Source organism: Microtus pennsylvanicus, chromosome 6, assembly GCF_037038515.1.
Source record: "Microtus pennsylvanicus isolate mMicPen1 chromosome 6, mMicPen1.hap1, whole genome shotgun sequence".
In the NCBI taxonomy this organism is placed as follows: Eukaryota; Metazoa; Chordata; class Mammalia; order Rodentia; family Cricetidae; genus Microtus; species Microtus pennsylvanicus.
The window spans coordinates 87,320,661-87,339,346 of NC_134584.1; the positions used below are offsets into that span (position 1 = coordinate 87,320,661).

Sequence of the window (18,686 nt, forward strand, 5' to 3'; positions counted from 1 at the left end):
TGTCTTAGGCATCAGGGGCAAGACAGTTACTTCCACATTTGGGTGACTGTTGGCCCTGCCAACCTAACTAATCCTGGCTTTGGTTTTCGTTTTTGTTTGGTTATTTATTTGTTTATCGACTTGTTTATTTTGAGGTGCTGGACATGAACTTTATGGTGTTATACATCCTACACAGGTTCAGTACTCCAGAGCTGTATTTGTGTGTTCTGTATAGCCCTGGCAGACCTGGTAATCATGTATCTGGGATGGCAATATCCCGTCCCAGCCTTCAAGCATGCTAAGATTACAGCTATATACCAACACACCAAACTCTGGCCTGGGCTTTTCTTATTAGAGCAACAGAATAATGAACAGACTGTAGGGGTTGGAAAGGGCACGAAAGACTCAGGGTTCTCCCTCCCCTCCAAGGCGCTTTCCAGCTGTTGAGCTGTTCAGACCCGGCTGAGTGCCTCATCTCTGACATCTCTGATATTTCGGTGGCGGTTTGTCCCAAGCCCCACAAGGCAGACCAGAACTGTTTTCGACCCCAGCTTCTAGGACCTCAGCCCTAAAGAGAGTGTGGTACCCTAGAATCCCTTCTACACTTTCCACCCCTTAGGAAGCACTGACGTCCACTGGAACGTTGAATCCTTTGCCCACACTCATACAAAAGCATAGCAAAGCCTTACAGCTAAGGTCTGCTGCCAAAAGAACCCTGGGTGTAATGGGGGTGGGGGACAGACTCAGTACTTCCCTAGCAACTAAATTCCTCACTACCTAGGCCCTGCCCCCTTCCGCGCTGATTGGCTAGTTTGGTTTCTGGGGGCGGAGCATTCGCGGGGACTTGGCTGGGTTAGGGAAGCCCGCGGAAGCGGCCTCTCCGGAACCATGGGCACCCCACGGCTGGCCTCTGGTGTCTGTGCTGGTGGCGGGAGTGTTGGTTGGGTCTGGATGAACTCCTGCACTCTAGGTTCGCCTGTCTTGCCTATTTCTTTAATATTTTGGCTGTTACTGGCCTCACCTGGCGCTTGGGCCGCGGGCTACGAGGTGAGCTGGGGTCCGAGGGAGGAAATGTCTTTGGGCTGGAGTTGAACCAGAGGTGTGGGTGACAATGATTTATATAGTAACTGCTGCTGATCTGGTGGTGTGATCTAAGTGCGTGCATTGGGTTTCTGAAAAGGTCTGGCGTGCGCCTGACAACAGGGCTGCTCAAGACTGTATCCACCTCCCCGCTTGGACTTTGTGTGCACTTAACTGTGATTGGTTGGGCTAAGGATGAGCGCTTCTTGACAACAGGACTCTAAGCTTGAACGGGTTGTGCTTTCTATGGTTCCACTTGCATGAATTCGCTGTTTGGTGACAGTGCATTTCCCAGATCCCCATTTGGCGCGGCTCTGTTGAAAAGCCAGCCTTGCAGATCTGACCACATCACGTGGAAGGGCTCCCCATCTTCACTTCCAGAGTAAGAGTATGTGAGCTGGGCTGCTCATCCCTAGTCATCTCCCTTCAGGTTGCCTGGAGTCCCAGTTTGGCTCCTCAGCTTCTTGACTCCTTCCTTGTGCAAGTCACCTCTCTACACCGTGCCTCACTGCACAACTAGAGCTAATATTTCGCCACAGCGCAGGCCGCTTGCCTGCTGTCTGTGAATACCTAGCTAACTCCAGCTACTATTAAAGTTGTTACTCTAGAGGAGGAAATCTGCTCTATGGGGTTTGTACAAACTGGGACTTGTGTCTATGAGCACAATACTTGGTGTGTCCTACTTGAGACAGCCTGGGACAGATGATGATAGCTTTTGTTTGTTTGTTTTTTCGAAACAGGGTTTCTCTGTAGCTTTGGATTCTGTCCTGGTAGCACTTGTAGACCAGGCTGGCCTCGAACTCACAGAGATCCGCTGGCCTCCAAGTGCTGGGATTAAAGGCATGCGCCTCCACCACTTTACTGAGTGTTTGACCTCTCTGTCACTTCAGAGTCAAGACTTGTGTTTTACCACCTCCTTGCCTGTTTTGTGACGGTAGAGGCCAAGCCTATAGTCTTGGACATGCTAGGCAAAGATTCTACTTCAGAGTCCCCAACCTGCCGGTCTCTCAACTCACAGCAAATGTGTCTGTTTTGGCGTCTCTGTGCAGACATGTCCCCCAGTGAAGCCGGGCATGCTCAACGTGCACCTGTTGCCTCATACACATGATGACGTAGGCTGGCTGAAGACAGTGGACCAGTACTATTATGGCAGTGAGTAGAGAGTGTGTGTGTGTGGGGGGGGGTTCCCGCTAACTTTTTCAGGGACGTGAACATTGGGATGAGAACACTGAGTCATCTGGACTCTTGTATCAAGACATGTCTCCTAGTGGTCTCTCACTGCCTGACCTTTATGTCCACAGTCCTAAATGATATTCAGCACGCATCTGTTCAGTACATCCTAGACTCGGTAATCTCCTCTCTGCTGGAGGATCCCACCCGTCGCTTCATCTACGTGGAGATGGCTTTCTTTTCCCGTTGGTGGAAGGAGCAGACAAATGAAACAAAAGACACCGTACGGGAACTGGTGCACCAGGGTGAGCCTGCCCAAAGGAGTGGAGGAGGAAGCCCAGCCCAGCTTCATTTCAGAGATTATTTCCTTATTTATTACTATTATCTATTGGGACAGTATCTTATTACATAGCCCTTCCTGACCTGGAACTTGATATGTACAGCAGGCTGGCCTTGAACTTGTGGAAATCCTCCTGCTTCCCTAGTGGAATTTGTATCATATCATTGTGTATACACACTGTATCTATAGTTCTACCTGCTTAGAATCCCCCTTCATGTGGAGACTTGTGTCCCGCAAGGCCCTGCCTCCAGTGGCTTCCCGGGAAGCCTGTCATGCAGATCTAAGCATACTGGCTTGGAAACTCCCCTCCTCTCCAGCTTCAGTAACAGTACAGTCAGTTTTCCTAGCGTTGTTCATGATAGCCCTGCTCCTAACACACACCCTTCTCCCCTTGTGCCCCTTGCACAGGGCGCCTGGAGTTTGTCAATGGCGGCTGGGTGATGAATGACGAGGCCACTACCCACTATGGTGCTATTGTGGACCAGATGACACTTGGGCTACGCTTCCTGCAAGAAACATTCGGTGGCAGTGGGCGACCCCGTGTAGCCTGGCATATTGACCCTTTTGGCCACTCTCGAGAACAGGCCTCTCTGTTTGCCCAGGTGCCAGCTTCCCTGTTTTCTTTCTGGACCTGCCCCTTAACTTTGACTCTTCCTTTAGTTGCTCAAACACTGCCTTTCTCTAGCAGTTCCTGGGACTAGACCCTGACTTGCTGAGGCCCCAGTTCCTGGGTGAATTTAACTCTAGGGAGTTGAGTTCAAGCCTTGGTCTATGTCCTAGGGCACCGCAGGTCTAAACTCTTTGTCTCGCTCCAGCTGGTTTGGTCTCCTCCCTTGCCCAGGCCTTACTAGAATTTGGACTTCACTAGCCTGCTAAGGTTGAGGCTCCTCTCTGAGCAGTGGCGCTACCCTGCTTCAGAACCAGCTTCTTGTCTGTGCTTACGTATCCCCACTTTGGATCGTAGAGCGTGGAGAAGCCTCCTTTTGGCTTTGACATAACCAGCGACATGGAAGGGGTTTTGTCTTTAGAGCCTCCTCTTTTTTGCTGAGCCTTCTCAAGCTTAGAAGCACACAGGCTTTGTGTGACCCATGTCTGTCATATCAGTACTTGGGAGGCTGGTGCAGGAGGACTGTGAGCTTGAGGTCAGCATGGCCTCGGACTGAGACCTTGTCTCAAAAAGAAAAAAAAAAAATCTAGCTATACAGGCTCCAAAGCCACAGAGAAACCCTGTCTTGAAAAACTAAAAAAAAAAAAAAAAAAAAAAAAAAAATCTAGCTATATTTTTCTTTAGTTTTATTATTTAAATGTATGGGTGTTTTGTTATGCCATGTATTATTTAATATATGTGTTTTGCCTGCGTGTATGTCTGTGGCCCATGTGTGTGCGGTGCCTGTAGAGGAGGGTTGTAGGATCTCCTGGAACTGGAATAATGGATGGTTGTGAGCCACCATATAGATGTTGGGTATTGAATCCTGGTCTTCTGAAAGAGCAGATAGGGCTCTTAGCCACCGAGCCATCTTTCCAACCCCTCCCCCTGAAAACCTGGTTTTAGTTGTGCGTAGTTTTTTCTTTTCTTTTCTTTTTTTTGCTTTTTCGAGACAGGGTTTCTCTGTGGTTTTGGAGCCTGTCCTGGAACTAGCTCTTGTAGACCAGGCTGGTCTCGAACTGACAGAGATCTGCCTGCCTCTACCTCCCAAGTGCTGGGATTAAAGGCGTGCGCCACCACCGCCCGGCTGTGCGTAGTTTTTCTGTGCTGTCTTTTCCAACTGGGCAAGAAGCACCTGCACCCCTTCACTCCACCCCTTTGCACTCCAGATGGGTTTTGATGGCTTCTTCCTTGGGCGCATTGACTATCAAGATAAAATTGTTCGGCAGAAGAAACTGAAGATGGAGGAGGTGTGGAGGGCCAGTGCCAGCTTGAAGCCCCCAGCTGCCGACCTCTTCACAGGTGAGGAGGTGGAAGGGTAGGGCAGTCACACAAGACCTCAGGCTCAGAAGGGTCCCCGTATGATTTTGTGATATGCTGTGATTATCCTAGAATTTTTAATGTTTTTTGAGCTGGGCTCTATGTGTTCTTTTTGTATCAGCCCTTTCTAATTCAGAAGTCTATTCTGGGTGGGTCATGGCAGGCTCTGACCCCAGGGAAGGCCTGGGGTGCTGAGTCCAATTTGGTTTACAGGTGTGCTCCCCAATAATTACAACCCTCCAAAGAACCTGTGTTGGGATGTGCTGTGTGCAGACAAACCCATGGTGGAGGATCCCAAAAGCCCTGAGTTCAATGCCGTTACTATGGTCAATTACTTCCTGGAGCTGGCCTATTCCCAGGTAACATGGATATCTAGACCATGGTCCACAGCATGTAGGTCCAGAACCTCCAAGGGATTTCCCTTTGGGATTTATTCTTCATTAGACAGATACACAAGGAGCTGGATAAATAGCTCAGCACTTCAGAGCACTTGCTGTTCAATTATGAAGGTCAGAGTTCAGATCCCGGCACCCACATAATAAACTAGTCATTCTGACTGCGAACTCCTGTATGAGAGTTATCTGGAGTCCTAGCTCCAAGGAGTGTAGAGATAGGAGGATCACTGGAGCTTCTGAATTTCAGCCTAGCGAAGAAAATGCAAGTTCCAAGTTCAGGGAGAGACTCTGCCTCAAAGGCATAGGTGGAGAATGGTAAGGGGACACCTGACACTCTTCTGATTTGTGCACATGTGTAGAGGCAAATGCATGCCTCACAAACACATGTAAATAAACAGAAAATAGAGACACATACTTATTTATACTCCTTATTTAAAAAAAAAAAAGAAGATGTGGGCCAGCTATGGTGGTGTACACCTTAAATCCCAGCACTGGGGGTGGACAGAGGCAATCAGATCTCTGGAAGCTCTGTCTCAAAACAAAACGAGTAAACAAACAAAAAAAGTGGACCAGTGAGAAGGCTCAGTCGATAAAGGTGTTTGCTGTCCAAACACCTGAGTTCAGTTTCCAGAACCCACTTGGTGGAAGGAGAGCAATGGCTCCTGGAAACTGTCCTCCAGCCTCCAAGCTGGTGCTGTAAGTGGACACCATAGCATGCTCTCCCTCCCCTCCCAAATAAACAGGAAGGAGGAGGAGAATGCATGAGAGTTTGGTCCAGTCCCTTCGTGTGGGAGGTCCTTCTGTCTATGTGCTGCTTTTATTGGTTAATGAATAAAGAACTGTCTTAGCCTGTGAGGGCAAAAGAACAGAGCTAGGTGGGGAAAACTAAAGTGAATGCTGGGAGAAAGGAGGCAGGGTCAGAGAGAAGCCATGTAGCCCCGCTGGAGACGGACAGAACTTTACCCAGTAAGCCACAGCCACGTGGCAATACATAGATTACTAGAAATGGGTTAAATTCAGATGTAAAGTTAGCCAATAAGAAGCTAGAGCTAATGGGCCAAGCAGTGATTTAATTAATACAGTATCTGTGTGGTTATTTCGGGGCTAAGCGGCCTCCTCCTCCAGTCCTTGTCGCCTCATCGGAGTAATCAACCCTAGAGTACTTCAGCAACTACTGGTTGTTTTTGTTCTTTATAGATGAGGTCTCATGTAGCCCACGCTGGCTTTGAACTTGCTGTGTAGGCGAGGCTGGCTTTGAGCTTTTGACCCTCCTACCACCATTTCCTGAGTCCTGAGAACATAGATGTACACCACCATGCCTAATTTCTACAGTGCTGGAGATTAGACCCAAGACTTGGTGCATGCTAGTCAAACACTCGGCTGATGGAGTCACATCCCCAGCCTCTCACTCGTTATTTTTGTGTTTACCTCTGTTTCTATGTGCCATAGTCATTTCTTCTTTTTTTTTATTTCATTTTTTTTATACATTTTTATTTATTATGTGTACAATATTCTGTCTGCGTGTATGTCTGCAGGCCAGAAGAGGGCACCAGACTTCATTACAGATGGTTGTGAGCCAACATGTGGTTGCTGGGAATTGAACTCAGGACCTTTGGAAGAGCAGGCAATGCTCTTAACCTCTGAGCCATCTCTCCAGCCCCTAGTCATTTCTTGTTAAGTGCAGTATTATTTTTTTGTATTGGGGATCCAATGGGTTTTGAACATGCTAGACTAGTGTTCTCACGTGGAACTACATCCCAAGGCTCTCACATGTACTTAGGGGTAGGTGTAGGGATAGTCCAGGACACCCTGGCCTAATGATTGCCTTCTCATCCATAGCAAAAGTATTACCGAACCAACCATACTGTGATGACCATGGGTTCAGACTTCCAGTATGAGAATGCCAACATGTGGTTCAAAAACATGGACAAGCTTATCCGCCTGGTCAACGAACAGGTCAGTGTGCCCCTGTGTGGCAATCAGCTTTCTATCACTGCAGTCAAATGCCTGAGGTAAGTGATAAAGGGAAGAGAGCCATGCATAGTGGTGCACCCCACTACTGGGGATGCTGAAGACCAGCCTGGGACACACACACACACACACACACACACACACACACACACACACACACACACGAGACCCTGTCTCAAAAACAAAATCATACACAAAACCAAAATAGAGAAAAGTTATTTTTAGTTTTAGTTTCCTTTTGATTTTTCTTTGAGACAGGGTTTCTGGTGTAGTCCTAGCTGTCCTGGAACTCACTCTGTAGACCAGGCTGGCCTCAACTCACAGAGATCCCCCTGCCTCTGCCTCTTGGGTGTTGGGACTGAAGGCATGTGCTACCACACCCAGTATAGTTTCAGTTTTGTAAAATTGTAAATTGTGTATTGCATGTGTATGCATGTGTGTGTGTATGTATGTGTGCATGTGTGTAGGTGCACATGACCACGTTTGTTCTTGGAGGCCAGGGAAGGATATTCAGTGTCCTGCTTTATTGGTCTCTGTCTCATTCCGCTGAGAACTGAACCTGAAGCTAGCGAGGCGGCAGCCAACAAAGCTGCACGGTCCTCTTGTCCTGGCCCTCCGCAGTGCTGGAGTACAGGCTCATAGGTGCTAGTCCGAGTGTTTTATGTGTGTTCTGCAGATTGAACTCAGGCCATTACACAAGCATTCTTACCTGCTGAGTCATTTCCACAGCCACTTTAGGTTTTTTGAGACAAACTTTCCAATAGATTAGGTTGGCCTCAAACTCAATGTATAGCTGAGCATAACCGTGAATTCCTAATCTTCCTGCCTCTACTTCCCAAGTGCTGGGATTAAAGGTGCATGACTCCATGATCAGCCTCGTCATTTCTGCTGCTCTGTCCCTAGATTTTTCCCTTTCTCTTCTTCTCATCCACCCCCTTCTCTTCTACATGCTCCTCTTCCTGTGCCCCCTGTTCCTCCTCTAAAAACGTTATTTGTTTGTGTGTATGGGTATTTTGTCTGCATATGTATCTGTGCACCATGTATATGTTTGGTACTGAGGCCAGAAGAGGGCATTGGATTTCCTGGAACTGGACTTTCAGATAATTGTAAGCTGCCATGTGTTGTTGAGAGTTGAATCTGGGTTCTCTGAAACAGCCAACTGGTGGTCTTAACCACTGAGCCATTTCTGTCTGTTTGTTTAAAAACAGGATATTGCTATATATCCCTGGTAGGTCTTGAGATCACAGAGATCCGCCTGTTTGTACCTCTTGAGTGCTGGAATGACCTTGAACTTTTGCTAGGCTTGTACCTCTTAAGGTGTGCTGGGGGTTAAACTTGGCTTTGTGCAAGCCACGCAAGCCCCATACCAACTGAGCTACACACGCAAATCTCTTCCTGTTTTAAATAATAAAGTTGGAATTATTTAGAAATTTTTGTAAACCAGGTAGGTGCCCCTGTCCATGCTTGTAGTCCCAGTGACCAGGGAGGCTGAGGCAGGAGGATCACTTGAATTAAAAAATTCTAGGCCAGCCAGGGCAGCTGGATAACACAGGAGACTGCTTCAAACAAAACAAAAAAGAAAAGGAGCCAGGCGGTGGTGGTGCACGCCTTTAATCCCACCACTCGGGAGGCAGAGGCAGATGGATCTTTGTGAGTTTGAGGCCAGCTTGGTCTTCAAGAGCTAGTTCCAGGACAGGCTCCAAAGCTACAGAGAAACCCTGTCTCGAAAAACCAAAATAAATAAATAAATAAATAAGGAAAAGTTGTGTAAAATTATAGAATTATCCCTGAAGTCCTTTTAAGAGTGACAGTGTTTGGTCTTGACCAAGACATACACCCACATTTGACCACTGCTGTGTACTCAGAAAGGGTGACTAGGAGCTGGAGAGATGGCTCAGAGGCTGAGCATTGGCTGCCCTTCCAGAGGACCCCCTGGTGTCTCACAGCATCTGTAATTCCAGTTCCAGGGGTTCTGTCACCCTTTTCTGACCTTCATGGGCACCAGGAATGCAGGGGGTGCATGGACACACATGCATGCAAAACATTAAATATGAACATTAAATAAAGAAATAAACCTTAAAAAGAACAACAAAAAGTGTCGAGAACTCCACCTATTGGATGCCTGTGGGCCGCGGGAAGGTGCAGATCCCGAGGCTCACACATGTCTTCCACCAGCAGCAGGTAAACGGAAGCCGGGTCCACGTTCTCTACTCCACTCCTACGTGTTACCTCTGGGAGCTGAACAAGGCCAATCTAACCTGGTATTTGGGGCAGGGGACTGGGGAGCTTGGGGTGGGGTCGGCCTGCTCTGTGGGTTGATTGCTCTAAATGCCCCTGTGCAGGTCTGTGAAGGAGGACGACTTCTTTCCGTATGCCGACGGCCCCCACATGTTCTGGACGGGCTATTTTTCTAGCAGGCCGGCCCTCAAACGCTATGAGCGCCTCAGCTACAACTTCCTGCAGGTGAGTGAGCATGTGGGGAGCCAAGAGGCCCAGGGGAGCTGGGGCCTAACATACCTCTTTCTCCTCAGGTGTGCAACCAGCTGGAGGCACTGGCTGGTGTGGCAGCCAACTTGGGATCCTATGGCACAGGAGACAGTGGACCCCTTAGTGAGTGTCTGTCGACCATGGGGTTGAATGGAGTGGGAGGAAGAAGGATTGAGGCCAGAAACCAAAACCATCCCTAGGGCACACTTTACTTTCGGTGGTCCTGGGGATCGAACCCTGGACATCTTGAATGCTAGACAGCATTCAAATGTACCACTAAGTGTTCCACTGATCACTGAGTTACATCCCTAGACTTTGAGATTCTTTCTTTTAAATTTATTTTTATGTGTGTGAGTGTTTTGTATGTATATTAGTGTACCACAAACATATCTGGTGACTTTGGAGGCCAAAGGGAGTGTCACATTCCCTAGAGTTAAAGTTCTAGACAGCTTCTATAGACTTACAGACGCATGTGATATCAGGAGTCAAACACTGGCCCTTTGAAAGGTCAGCCAGTGCTCTTAGCCATCAATGGCTCCAGCCTTCCAGAGCCATTCTTAATTCACCTAAGAACCCTGTAATCCTGCACCCGACCCTTTGTGTGCGCTTACTTGGTGGTGGGGCTCAGAGTTGTGTGGGAGATGGTATCTGATCGGTGTTCTGTTGGCAGACGAGGCAATGGCGGTGCTCCAGCACCACGACGCGGTCACTGGTACCGCACGGCAGAACGTTGCAGATGACTATGCACGGCAGCTGGCAGCAGGCTGGGGACCCTGTGAGGTGTGAGGGACAGGACCATGAAGGATCTAGGAAGGGGCGTGGTCCAGGGTTGTGGGAGAATGAAGAGGTGACCATTCTTGGGAGAGAAGGGGTGGAGCTTACAGGAAATGGGGCAGGGTCTAGGTCGGAGAGACTGGGCCTTGGTGGGGGCACGGCCAGGCTTCCTGGGGTACACTCCTTTGGTTCAGGTCCTTTGGTGATCCTCACCAGGTTCTGGTGAGCAATGCTCTGTCGCAGCTCAGCTACTACAAACAGAACTTCTCATTCTGCCGAGAGCTCAACATCAGCGTCTGTCCGGTCAGCCAGAATTCAGAGCACGTGAGTAGGGGCTGGGAGGCAGACGAGACAGAACCCCAGAAGGTGAAGCCTGCGGTGACGGGATGGAGTGGTTGCTTAATTTCTTTTTGGAGGGCCATTCTTGGTCCAGGGACACTGGGACAGGATAGTTCATCACAAGGGGCATGGCTTGTCCTGGGAAGATGGGTTTGGCGGCCTGCTGTGACTTTGTCCTTCCTGCCGTAGTTCCAGGTAACTATTTACAACCCCCTGGGCCGGAAGGTGAATCATATGGTCCGGCTGCCGGTTGGCGAAGGCATCTTCTTTGTGAAGGACCCTGATGGAAAGACTGTACGCAATAATGTGAGCCTGCCCAATGTCTCTTCCCTTCCCCAGTGCATCCCCCAGATCTTGTGGATATCTCCATGAGCTTCTTTCTCTTCTTGTGTTTCCCACCTCTGTCCCTTAAGACATCAGGAACATCGCCCTTCCGTAAGTGACAGCCCTTCTGGATGTCCCACTTGGAATTCCCCTTCCTTCCTTTCTTTGTTCTAACCCTCTCTCTCCTCTTTCTTCCTTCTGACAGGCTTTCACTGTGTAGCCCAGGCTAGCCTCCAACTTGTGGTCTTCCTGCCTTAACCTCCCGAGTATTAGGATTGCAGATCCGGGTGGCCTCACCGTTTCCCTAGCAGACTCTCTGTTTATGGTCAGCCTCTTCACCCCAGGAGGCTCCTTTCCTGAACCTCTTTACCCCTGTTCCATCTCTTGCTCTGTTTCCTATTTTCTCCCAGACCCCTAGTTTCTCTCTGGATACCTTCCCCTTCCTCTCCTTCTGTCTTTCCTCCTTTCCCTTCTCCCTCTCCTTCCTATTTCTTCTTCCTTGAACTAGGTATAGATGTGCTAGGCAAATGTCTTCTTCCTTACCCTGTCACACCTAGGTTTCTCCTTCCCTGTTCCTTACTCTCTGAGGCTGATGCTTGCACCCATGCCTGTCTTCTTGACTCTTGACCAGCATCCTCTTCCACTCAAGGTGGTGATGGTCCCCAGCTCCTTTGGTAAGAAGGACCAGTGGGACTTGCTGTTCTCAGCCTCAGTGCCTGCCCTGGGTTTCAGCATCTACACTGTGGACAAGGTGTCTGACCAGAACAGCCTTCAGGCCACCTCCAGGAAACACAGGTCCCATGACAGGTCCCAAGTCTTGGCCATTGAAAATGAGGTGAGAAGACTCTCCTTGAATCCCCTTCCTTGCCTATGTAACATCCCCACTCCCCGCAAGACAGGGTTTCTTTTTTTTTTTAAATATTTATTTATTTATTATGTATACAATATTCTGTGTGTATGCCTGCTAGCCAGAAGAGGGCATCAGACCCCATTGCAGATGGTTGTGAGCCACCATGTGGTTGCTGGGAATTGAACTCAGGACCTTTGGTAGAGCAGGCAATGCTCTTAACCTCTGAGCCATCTCTCCAGCCCCCCAAGACAGGGTTTCTGTATAGCTTTGGAGTCTGTCCTGGAACTTGCTCTGTAGACCCGGCTGGCCTCAAACTCACAGAGATCTGCCTGCCTCTGCCTCATGAGTGCTGGGATTAAAGGCGTGTGCTACCACTGTGGCCAACCTCAGTGACAATTTCAAGTATTATCAACAGTTTGGATTCTGGATCAGTGGGTTTCTGGTTCTTGGTTCTCACTCATCTCACTGTGTGTTCTTCAGTGAGGAGGGTGACCTTGGAGCCTCAGTTTCCTTTCTGGAGCATTGTATAAATCTAGTGTGACCATGACGCTGATAGAGCTATGTCAGGGCCCATGGCAAGTAGCTATTGAGGGGTCAAGGAAGGCTTCTTTGATAAGGAGACAGTTGAAGGCTCGAATTGGACTTCAGTGATAGATACTTGCTTAGTGTTTGTGAAGCCCTGGGCTCCACCCCCAGTACCTCAGAAACAGATAAAGGAGGAGTTAGTGTCTTAGTTAGGGTTTTCACTGTTTTGATGAAACACGTGACCAGAACAAGTTGGGAGGAACGGGTTCAGGGTTCATTTTGCTTACACTTCCAGGAAACAGTTCATCATTGAAGGAAATCAGGACAGGAACTCAAGCATGGCAGGAACCTGGAGGCAGGAGCTGATGCAGAGGCCATGGAGGGGAGCTGCTTACTGGCTTGCTCTTTACGGCTTGCTCAGTCTGCTTTCTTATAGCACCTAGGACCACCAGCTCAGGGGTGTCTCTACCTACAATGGGCTGGGTCTTGTCCCATCAACCACTAATTTAGAAAATGTTCTACAAGCTTGCCTATAGCCTTTATATCATATAGAGGCATTTCATCAGTTGAGGTTCCCTCCTCTTTGATGACTCTAACTCTGTCAAGTTGACATAAAATGACCCAGCACAGCTAGAGAAATGGCTCAGCAGGGTAAGAGCTTGCACTGCTCTTGCAAAGAAACCAAGTTTGGTTCCCAGTGCCCAAGTCTAGCAGCTCATAATCAACTGCCTGTAACTCCAGATCTAGGGGGACACTGCCTCTGGCCTTGCAGACACATACCTACTCACCCATGTACATAATTAAAAATAATAAAAAAATAATCTTAAAAGAAATCCTGACCAGGTATAGTGTTGTGTGCCTTTAATCCCAGCACTTGAGAGGCAGAGGCAGGTGGATCTCTGTGAGTTCAAGGTCAGGCTGTTCTTCAGAGTGAGTTCTAGGACAGACAGAGCTACATAGTACCTCAAAATCAAAAACCATAAAAAAAAGAACTAAAACGAAAAAGTAAACCAAACCAAATCAAACCAAAAAACCACCACCACCACCAACAACAAAAAACAACAAAACCCCCAAAACCCAGGTAAGTGAAAGAAAGAAAAGCAGTCTGTCCTGAAACCTGGCATATTTGCTTTGTGGGCTCCTTCTTCCATAAAATATATTAAAACTGTATCAGGATGATGTGGGCATCAGTGTGGTGCATATGTTTATAGCCCTGATACCTTGTGGGCACAGTTGGGATTGGTGAGGCTTCTTGGCCAGACAGTGTTGTTGAGTTGGTGAACTCCAGATTCAGTGAGAAACTCTATCTCTAAGAACAAGGTACATGTACATGCTGGTCTACAGAGTGAGCTCAGGCTCGCCAGAGGTGCATGGTGCAAACCCGGCTCAAAAAATCAAAATAGAAGGGGCTGGAGAGATGGCTCAGTGGTGGAGCTCTCTGGCTTCTCTTCCAGAGGACCCAGGTTCATTTCCCAGCACCCACACGGCAGCTCTCAACTGCCTGTGACTCCTGTTCCAGGAGATCTGACACCCTTATAGACATAGATGTAGGCAAAACACCAGTGCACATAAAAAGTAAAAGTAAATCATTAAAAAAAGATTAAAAAATAAAAAATTATGTTAGAACCATTGACACCCAGCCAACTTCAGCCCCTGGCTTCCACATGCATTACATGAATGTACACATACAAACATGTTTACATGCAGGCATACCACATGCATCATGTGAATGTACACACAAAAACATATACATGGAGATATACCACATGTATCATGTGAATGTACATACACAAACATACACATGCAGACATACCATATTCATCACATGAATATACACACAAACGTACACACGCAGACATACCACACATATCACGTGATACACAAACATGTACACATGTAGACATCAATGCATCACTGAATGTACACACACACAGATATGTACACATGCAGGCATACCACATGCATCACATGAATGTACACAGAAACATGTACACATGCAGATATACCACACAAAACATTTTATGATATTTCTGTAAAGATTAGCAATATCCATGCAAGTCTCATTATGACATGCTCATTGTTACTGTTTAACTTTTCTTTAGATTTTTAAAGGAAATGAAATATTCTTCATTTTTTTGGGGACAGGTTTTCATAGAGCCCAGAGTGACCTTGAACTTGATATGTAGCTCAAAATGACATTGAACTCCTAATCTTCCTGCCTCCACCTCCTGAGGGCTGGATTAGAGGCATGTAGTACTGAGGGCTTTGTACATACTAAGGAAGCACTCTGCCAACCGAGATATGATCACTACTACAGCATGAAAATACCTCTCTCTGTGGGGCCCTGGAAGCCGTATGGGTTCTGGCATTCAGCTCCCGGGTCAGATGATATATTGATCTGGCTCTGAAGCAGATGGGGACTGGGATCAATTTAGGGTATCATAGTGGGCTCTGCTGCTGTGGATAAGTATAGAAGTGAGGGTTTCTGCAAATGACTGCGTTAGTCCTCGAGGGCCATGTGTAGAGAGGTGGCCGATGCTGACAGAGCAGGGGTTGCAGATGTGTTTGCTTGCTGGATCAGGCGCAGCAATGCGTGAGATGCGGGAAGCAATTCGCTGCTGAGGAGACGCTTGCTTACACGTGTTCTCCGTTTTCCCACCCAGTACATCCGGGCTACATTTGATTCCAGCACAGGGTTATTGATGAAGATTGAAAACATGGAGCAGAAGCTCTCACTCCCTGTGAGCCAAGGCTTCTTTTGGTGAGGAAGGGCTGCTGTGTGAGGGTGGCTGCAGGGCTGAGGCCCCTCCCTGATGCTCATTTGCTCTGGGCCCAGGTACAATGCTAGCACCGGGGATGAGAAGAGTACCCAGGCCTCTGGCGCCTACATCTTCAGACCCAGCTATCTCAAGCCGTTTCCTGTGAGCCGCTGGGCTAAGGTCCACCTGCTGAAGGTCTGTAGCCAGAAATCAGGAGTGGGTTTGGAGGGGTAGGGGTAGGAATGTGGAATCTGGGAACAGGATGTGCCTCATGTGGGCTGGGGTAGGAACTAGTTCATCTCTATTTTATTATTATTTTAAATATTATTTGTGTGTGTGTGTGTGTGTGCGCACACGTGTGTTTCGGTGTGCATGTGTGTGGAGGTTAGAGGACAATTTGTGGGAGTCTCCCACGTGGGTCCCTAGGAGAGAATACAGGTCATCAGACTTGGCAGCAAGCACCTTTACCCACCGAACCATTGCTCTGCTCCCCAAGGAAGGTTTTACTGTGTAGCCCAGCCTGGTCTCAAAGCTCTCGACATTGCCTCAGCCTCTGGAGTGCTGGGACTGCAGGAGTGCAGCACCAAGTCTGGCTTTTCTTCTCCCGTATATATGGAGCAAGACCCAGGCTCCCTCTGCTGACAGAGAAAACCTGCTGGTATAACCATCTCTGTCAATGTGTTCACATCCATTCCTCACTTTGGAAATTGGAGGCGAAGGTGTTGTCAAAGTATAATTGCTTAGCATCCACTAAGGTCTAAGAAATGAGCTTATGTCTTGGAATGTAATTCAGATGACTTGCATATGAGAAAGGCCCGAGTTCTAGCTTTACATCACCACACACCACCATAGGGAGGGGTGTAACAGCAGCACTGGGTGACTGAGGCGAGGCAGGGGGATCTCAGGTTCAAGGCCAGTGGGACTTTCTCTCTCTTCTCTCTCTCTCTCTCTCTCTCTCTCTCTCTCTCTCTCTCTCTCTCACACACACACACACACACACACACACACACACACACACACAACCCACACGCGCACACAGGCACAGAAACAGCAACAAAAGCATTTATATGTGGTTATATATTTGATAATTCACTCTTAATTTTTCTTGAAGAAGCAGCGAGAACACCATTCTTAGTCTGTGAAGCGGGTGTTAGTGGGATCCTTTTCAGGATTCTCGGCATTTTCAACGTGGCTGACTCCAGCCTTCCTGTGTGCCTGTAGACAGCCCTGGTGCAGGAGGTACACCAGAATTTTTCAGCCTGGTGTTCTCAGGTGGTTCGTCTGTACCCAGGACAGCGTCACTTGGAGCTGGAGTGGACGGTGGGACCAATCCCAGTGGAGTGAGTGGCACCCTTTCTGGAGTGGGGTGCAGGCACAGTGGTGTTTGGGAGACTCACAAGGGTCCTTTTCCACCGGGCACAGAGAACACTGGGGAAAGGAGATCATCAGCCGCTTTGACACTCCAATGAGAACGAACGGAGAATTCTACACTGACAGCAACGGCAGGGAAATCCTCAAGAGGAGGTGGGACAAGGGTACCATGGGGAGTCTGTGGTGTGTTGAGTTTCAAGGCCGTGGGGATTTGGTGATGATATGAGTGTGGAGGGACAAAGAAGAAGCAGGATCCCAAATCTGACCACATCACACCTCTTCCCAGGCGTGATCGTCGACCCACTTGGAGGTTAAGTCAGACTGAACCCGTGGCTGGGAATTACTATCCTGTCAGCACTCGGATCTACATCACGGTACCTGCCCTGCCGCTGCCTCAGACTGGAAGCACCTCCCAGATAGCTGGGGCAGGGTGGGCTCCCAGCAGGGACCCGCCTTCTCAGTCACCCTTCTACCTAGGATGGGTACATACAGCTGGCTGTGGTGACCGACCGTTCCCAGGGGGGCAGCAGTCTGCGGGATGGCTCACTAGAGCTCATGGTGAGAGGGAGCCCCACCCACGCTGGGTTTCTCCCGTCAGGCCCACCCAGACCCAGCCAAACTTGAAGGCTGTTTGGTATCCCCATCCTGCCTGTGGCCTTGGTTCCATCCTCTTCCCTTTCTTCCCTTTCTTGTGCCGGGATTCCAGGTCTGCATCACCTTGCCTGGCTTTGGAATTATATTTCTGTATTCCCCTCCTCCTATCCAGTCCCTCTTGAGGCCTTGACTTGTCCTGTGATGACGATCCTCTTGTTAGACACTTGCCTTTCTTTGTCCTGGGCTCCCGTTAGTCGGGCCTCACATCTGCTGGGATCCCCTACCAGCCCCTGACCTTAGTCTTCATCGTTCACTCTGCCTCTAGTTTCTTTTGGAATTTCCTCCCAGGTGCACCGACGGCTGCTGGAGGATGATGCCCGCGGAGTGGGGGAGCCCCTGACGGAGTCAGGGGCCGGGAGTACGGTGCGAGGGCGCCACCTTGTGCTTTTGAGTTCTGTTAGTGATGCGGCTGCAAGGCACCGACTGCTGGCGGAGGAGGTGGTCCTGGCCCCTCAGGTGGTGCTGGCTCAGGCTGGTAGCAGTCTATATTCCTCCAGGGCGGTACCAAGGACACAGGTGAGGGACGGAGAGTCGGGCAGAAAGGGGGAACCCGAATGACACCTTCCGAGTCCCTCTTTTCAGGACTGAGTTTATCCTCAGTTTTAAGTCTTTCCCCTTAGTTCCACCCTGTTGTAAGCAACATGCTTCAGTATCGAGTCCATCCTCATCAAGGCCCCTTCCCTTTCAGCTTCATTTCCTGCAAGTCAGTGCTGATTGCCAGCCAGGCTCCGGCTACTTAGACTTAGCTTTTCTTTCCGCAGTTCTCCGGACTTCTCAGGGACCTACCTCCCCAGGTGCATCTGCTTACACTGGCCCGCTGGGGACCAAAGACGCTGCTGCTGCGTTTGGAGCACCAGTTCGCTGCGACAGAAGATTTGGGCCGCAACATGAGCTCCCCTGTAACCCTGAACTTGCAGGTGAGGAGGATTAAGCTGAGAAAGAGACGGAGGAGAGAGACTGGCAAAAGCTGGGCTTTGCATCTCAGCTGGATCCATCCATTCCCTGCAGAACCTGTTCGGGGTCTTCACGATCACACACCTGCAGGAGACCACCCTGGCAGTCAATCAGCCCCTGTCCAAGTCCAAGGCTTCCAGGCTGAAGTGGATAACAAATACTGGTGAAGACCCGGCAGGAATCCTGCCTGTTACTGGCAGTTGAGGGTGAAGTGTGAGGATTGTTGGCTAGGAGCCAGTGTAGACCCTGCGGACAGGAGTTTAAGCTTAAGTGTGAGCGGTGGGCCCAGCCGACCAGCAAAGCTCCCGAGTTTGGGACCATGGAATTTTGACCAGAGGCTGTGTTGATCTCCATCAGTGCCGAGTTCTGGGATGGTGTCTGTCACCTATGGGATATGAGTGAATGGCTAGAAGTTAGAGAGGGGTTTGGGGAATCTTGAGGTGTGTTCAGGCATAGGGAAGTGGTTTAAAGGTCTGGACGTGAGGCCCTGGGACAGAGTTGAGAGGTGGGTGTGTATGGCTGTGTACAGGCCTAAGTTCTCTTCTGCTGATCAACAGGTCCCACCTCCTATCCTCCTCCCTCCAACTTGGACCCTACTTCAATCATACTGCAGCCTATGGAAATACGAACCTTCGTGGTTAACGTTCAATGACAAGAAGTCAGCTAGACCTGCTGGGAGGAGGGGCAGACCTCTCTCTCTTTCTTTTGCTGTTACCACAAAAATCATTAAAAGGCTACTAAGACTCAG

The 18,686-nt window shown here is 49.1% G+C and overlaps 1 protein-coding gene across 2 annotated transcripts; it reads left to right on the forward strand.

The window, feature by feature from the left end:
* Positions 1-811: 811 nt before the first annotated feature.
* Man2b1 (mannosidase alpha class 2B member 1) lies at positions 812-18,686 on the forward strand. 2 transcript variants are annotated; one of them, XM_075976752.1, is made up of 24 exons: positions 812-1,026; positions 2,109-2,211; positions 2,361-2,534; positions 2,978-3,171; positions 4,385-4,517; positions 4,749-4,894; positions 6,770-6,886; positions 9,077-9,162; positions 9,244-9,364; positions 9,433-9,511; positions 10,059-10,168; positions 10,379-10,486; positions 10,691-10,807; positions 11,475-11,660; positions 14,864-14,961; positions 15,037-15,154; positions 16,181-16,299; positions 16,382-16,483; positions 16,617-16,704; positions 16,808-16,888; positions 17,273-17,500; positions 17,746-17,901; positions 17,993-18,101; positions 18,496-18,686. In XM_075976752.1, the coding sequence occupies exons 1-24, from the start codon at positions 868-870 to the stop codon at positions 18,588-18,590; spliced, it is 3,027 nt and encodes a 1,008-aa protein (XP_075832867.1). In that variant the 5' UTR covers positions 812-867; the 3' UTR covers positions 18,591-18,686. The 2 variants fall into 2 exon arrangements, with proteins under 2 accessions (XP_075832867.1, XP_075832869.1); XM_075976754.1 differs by having other exon boundaries at positions 9,080-9,162.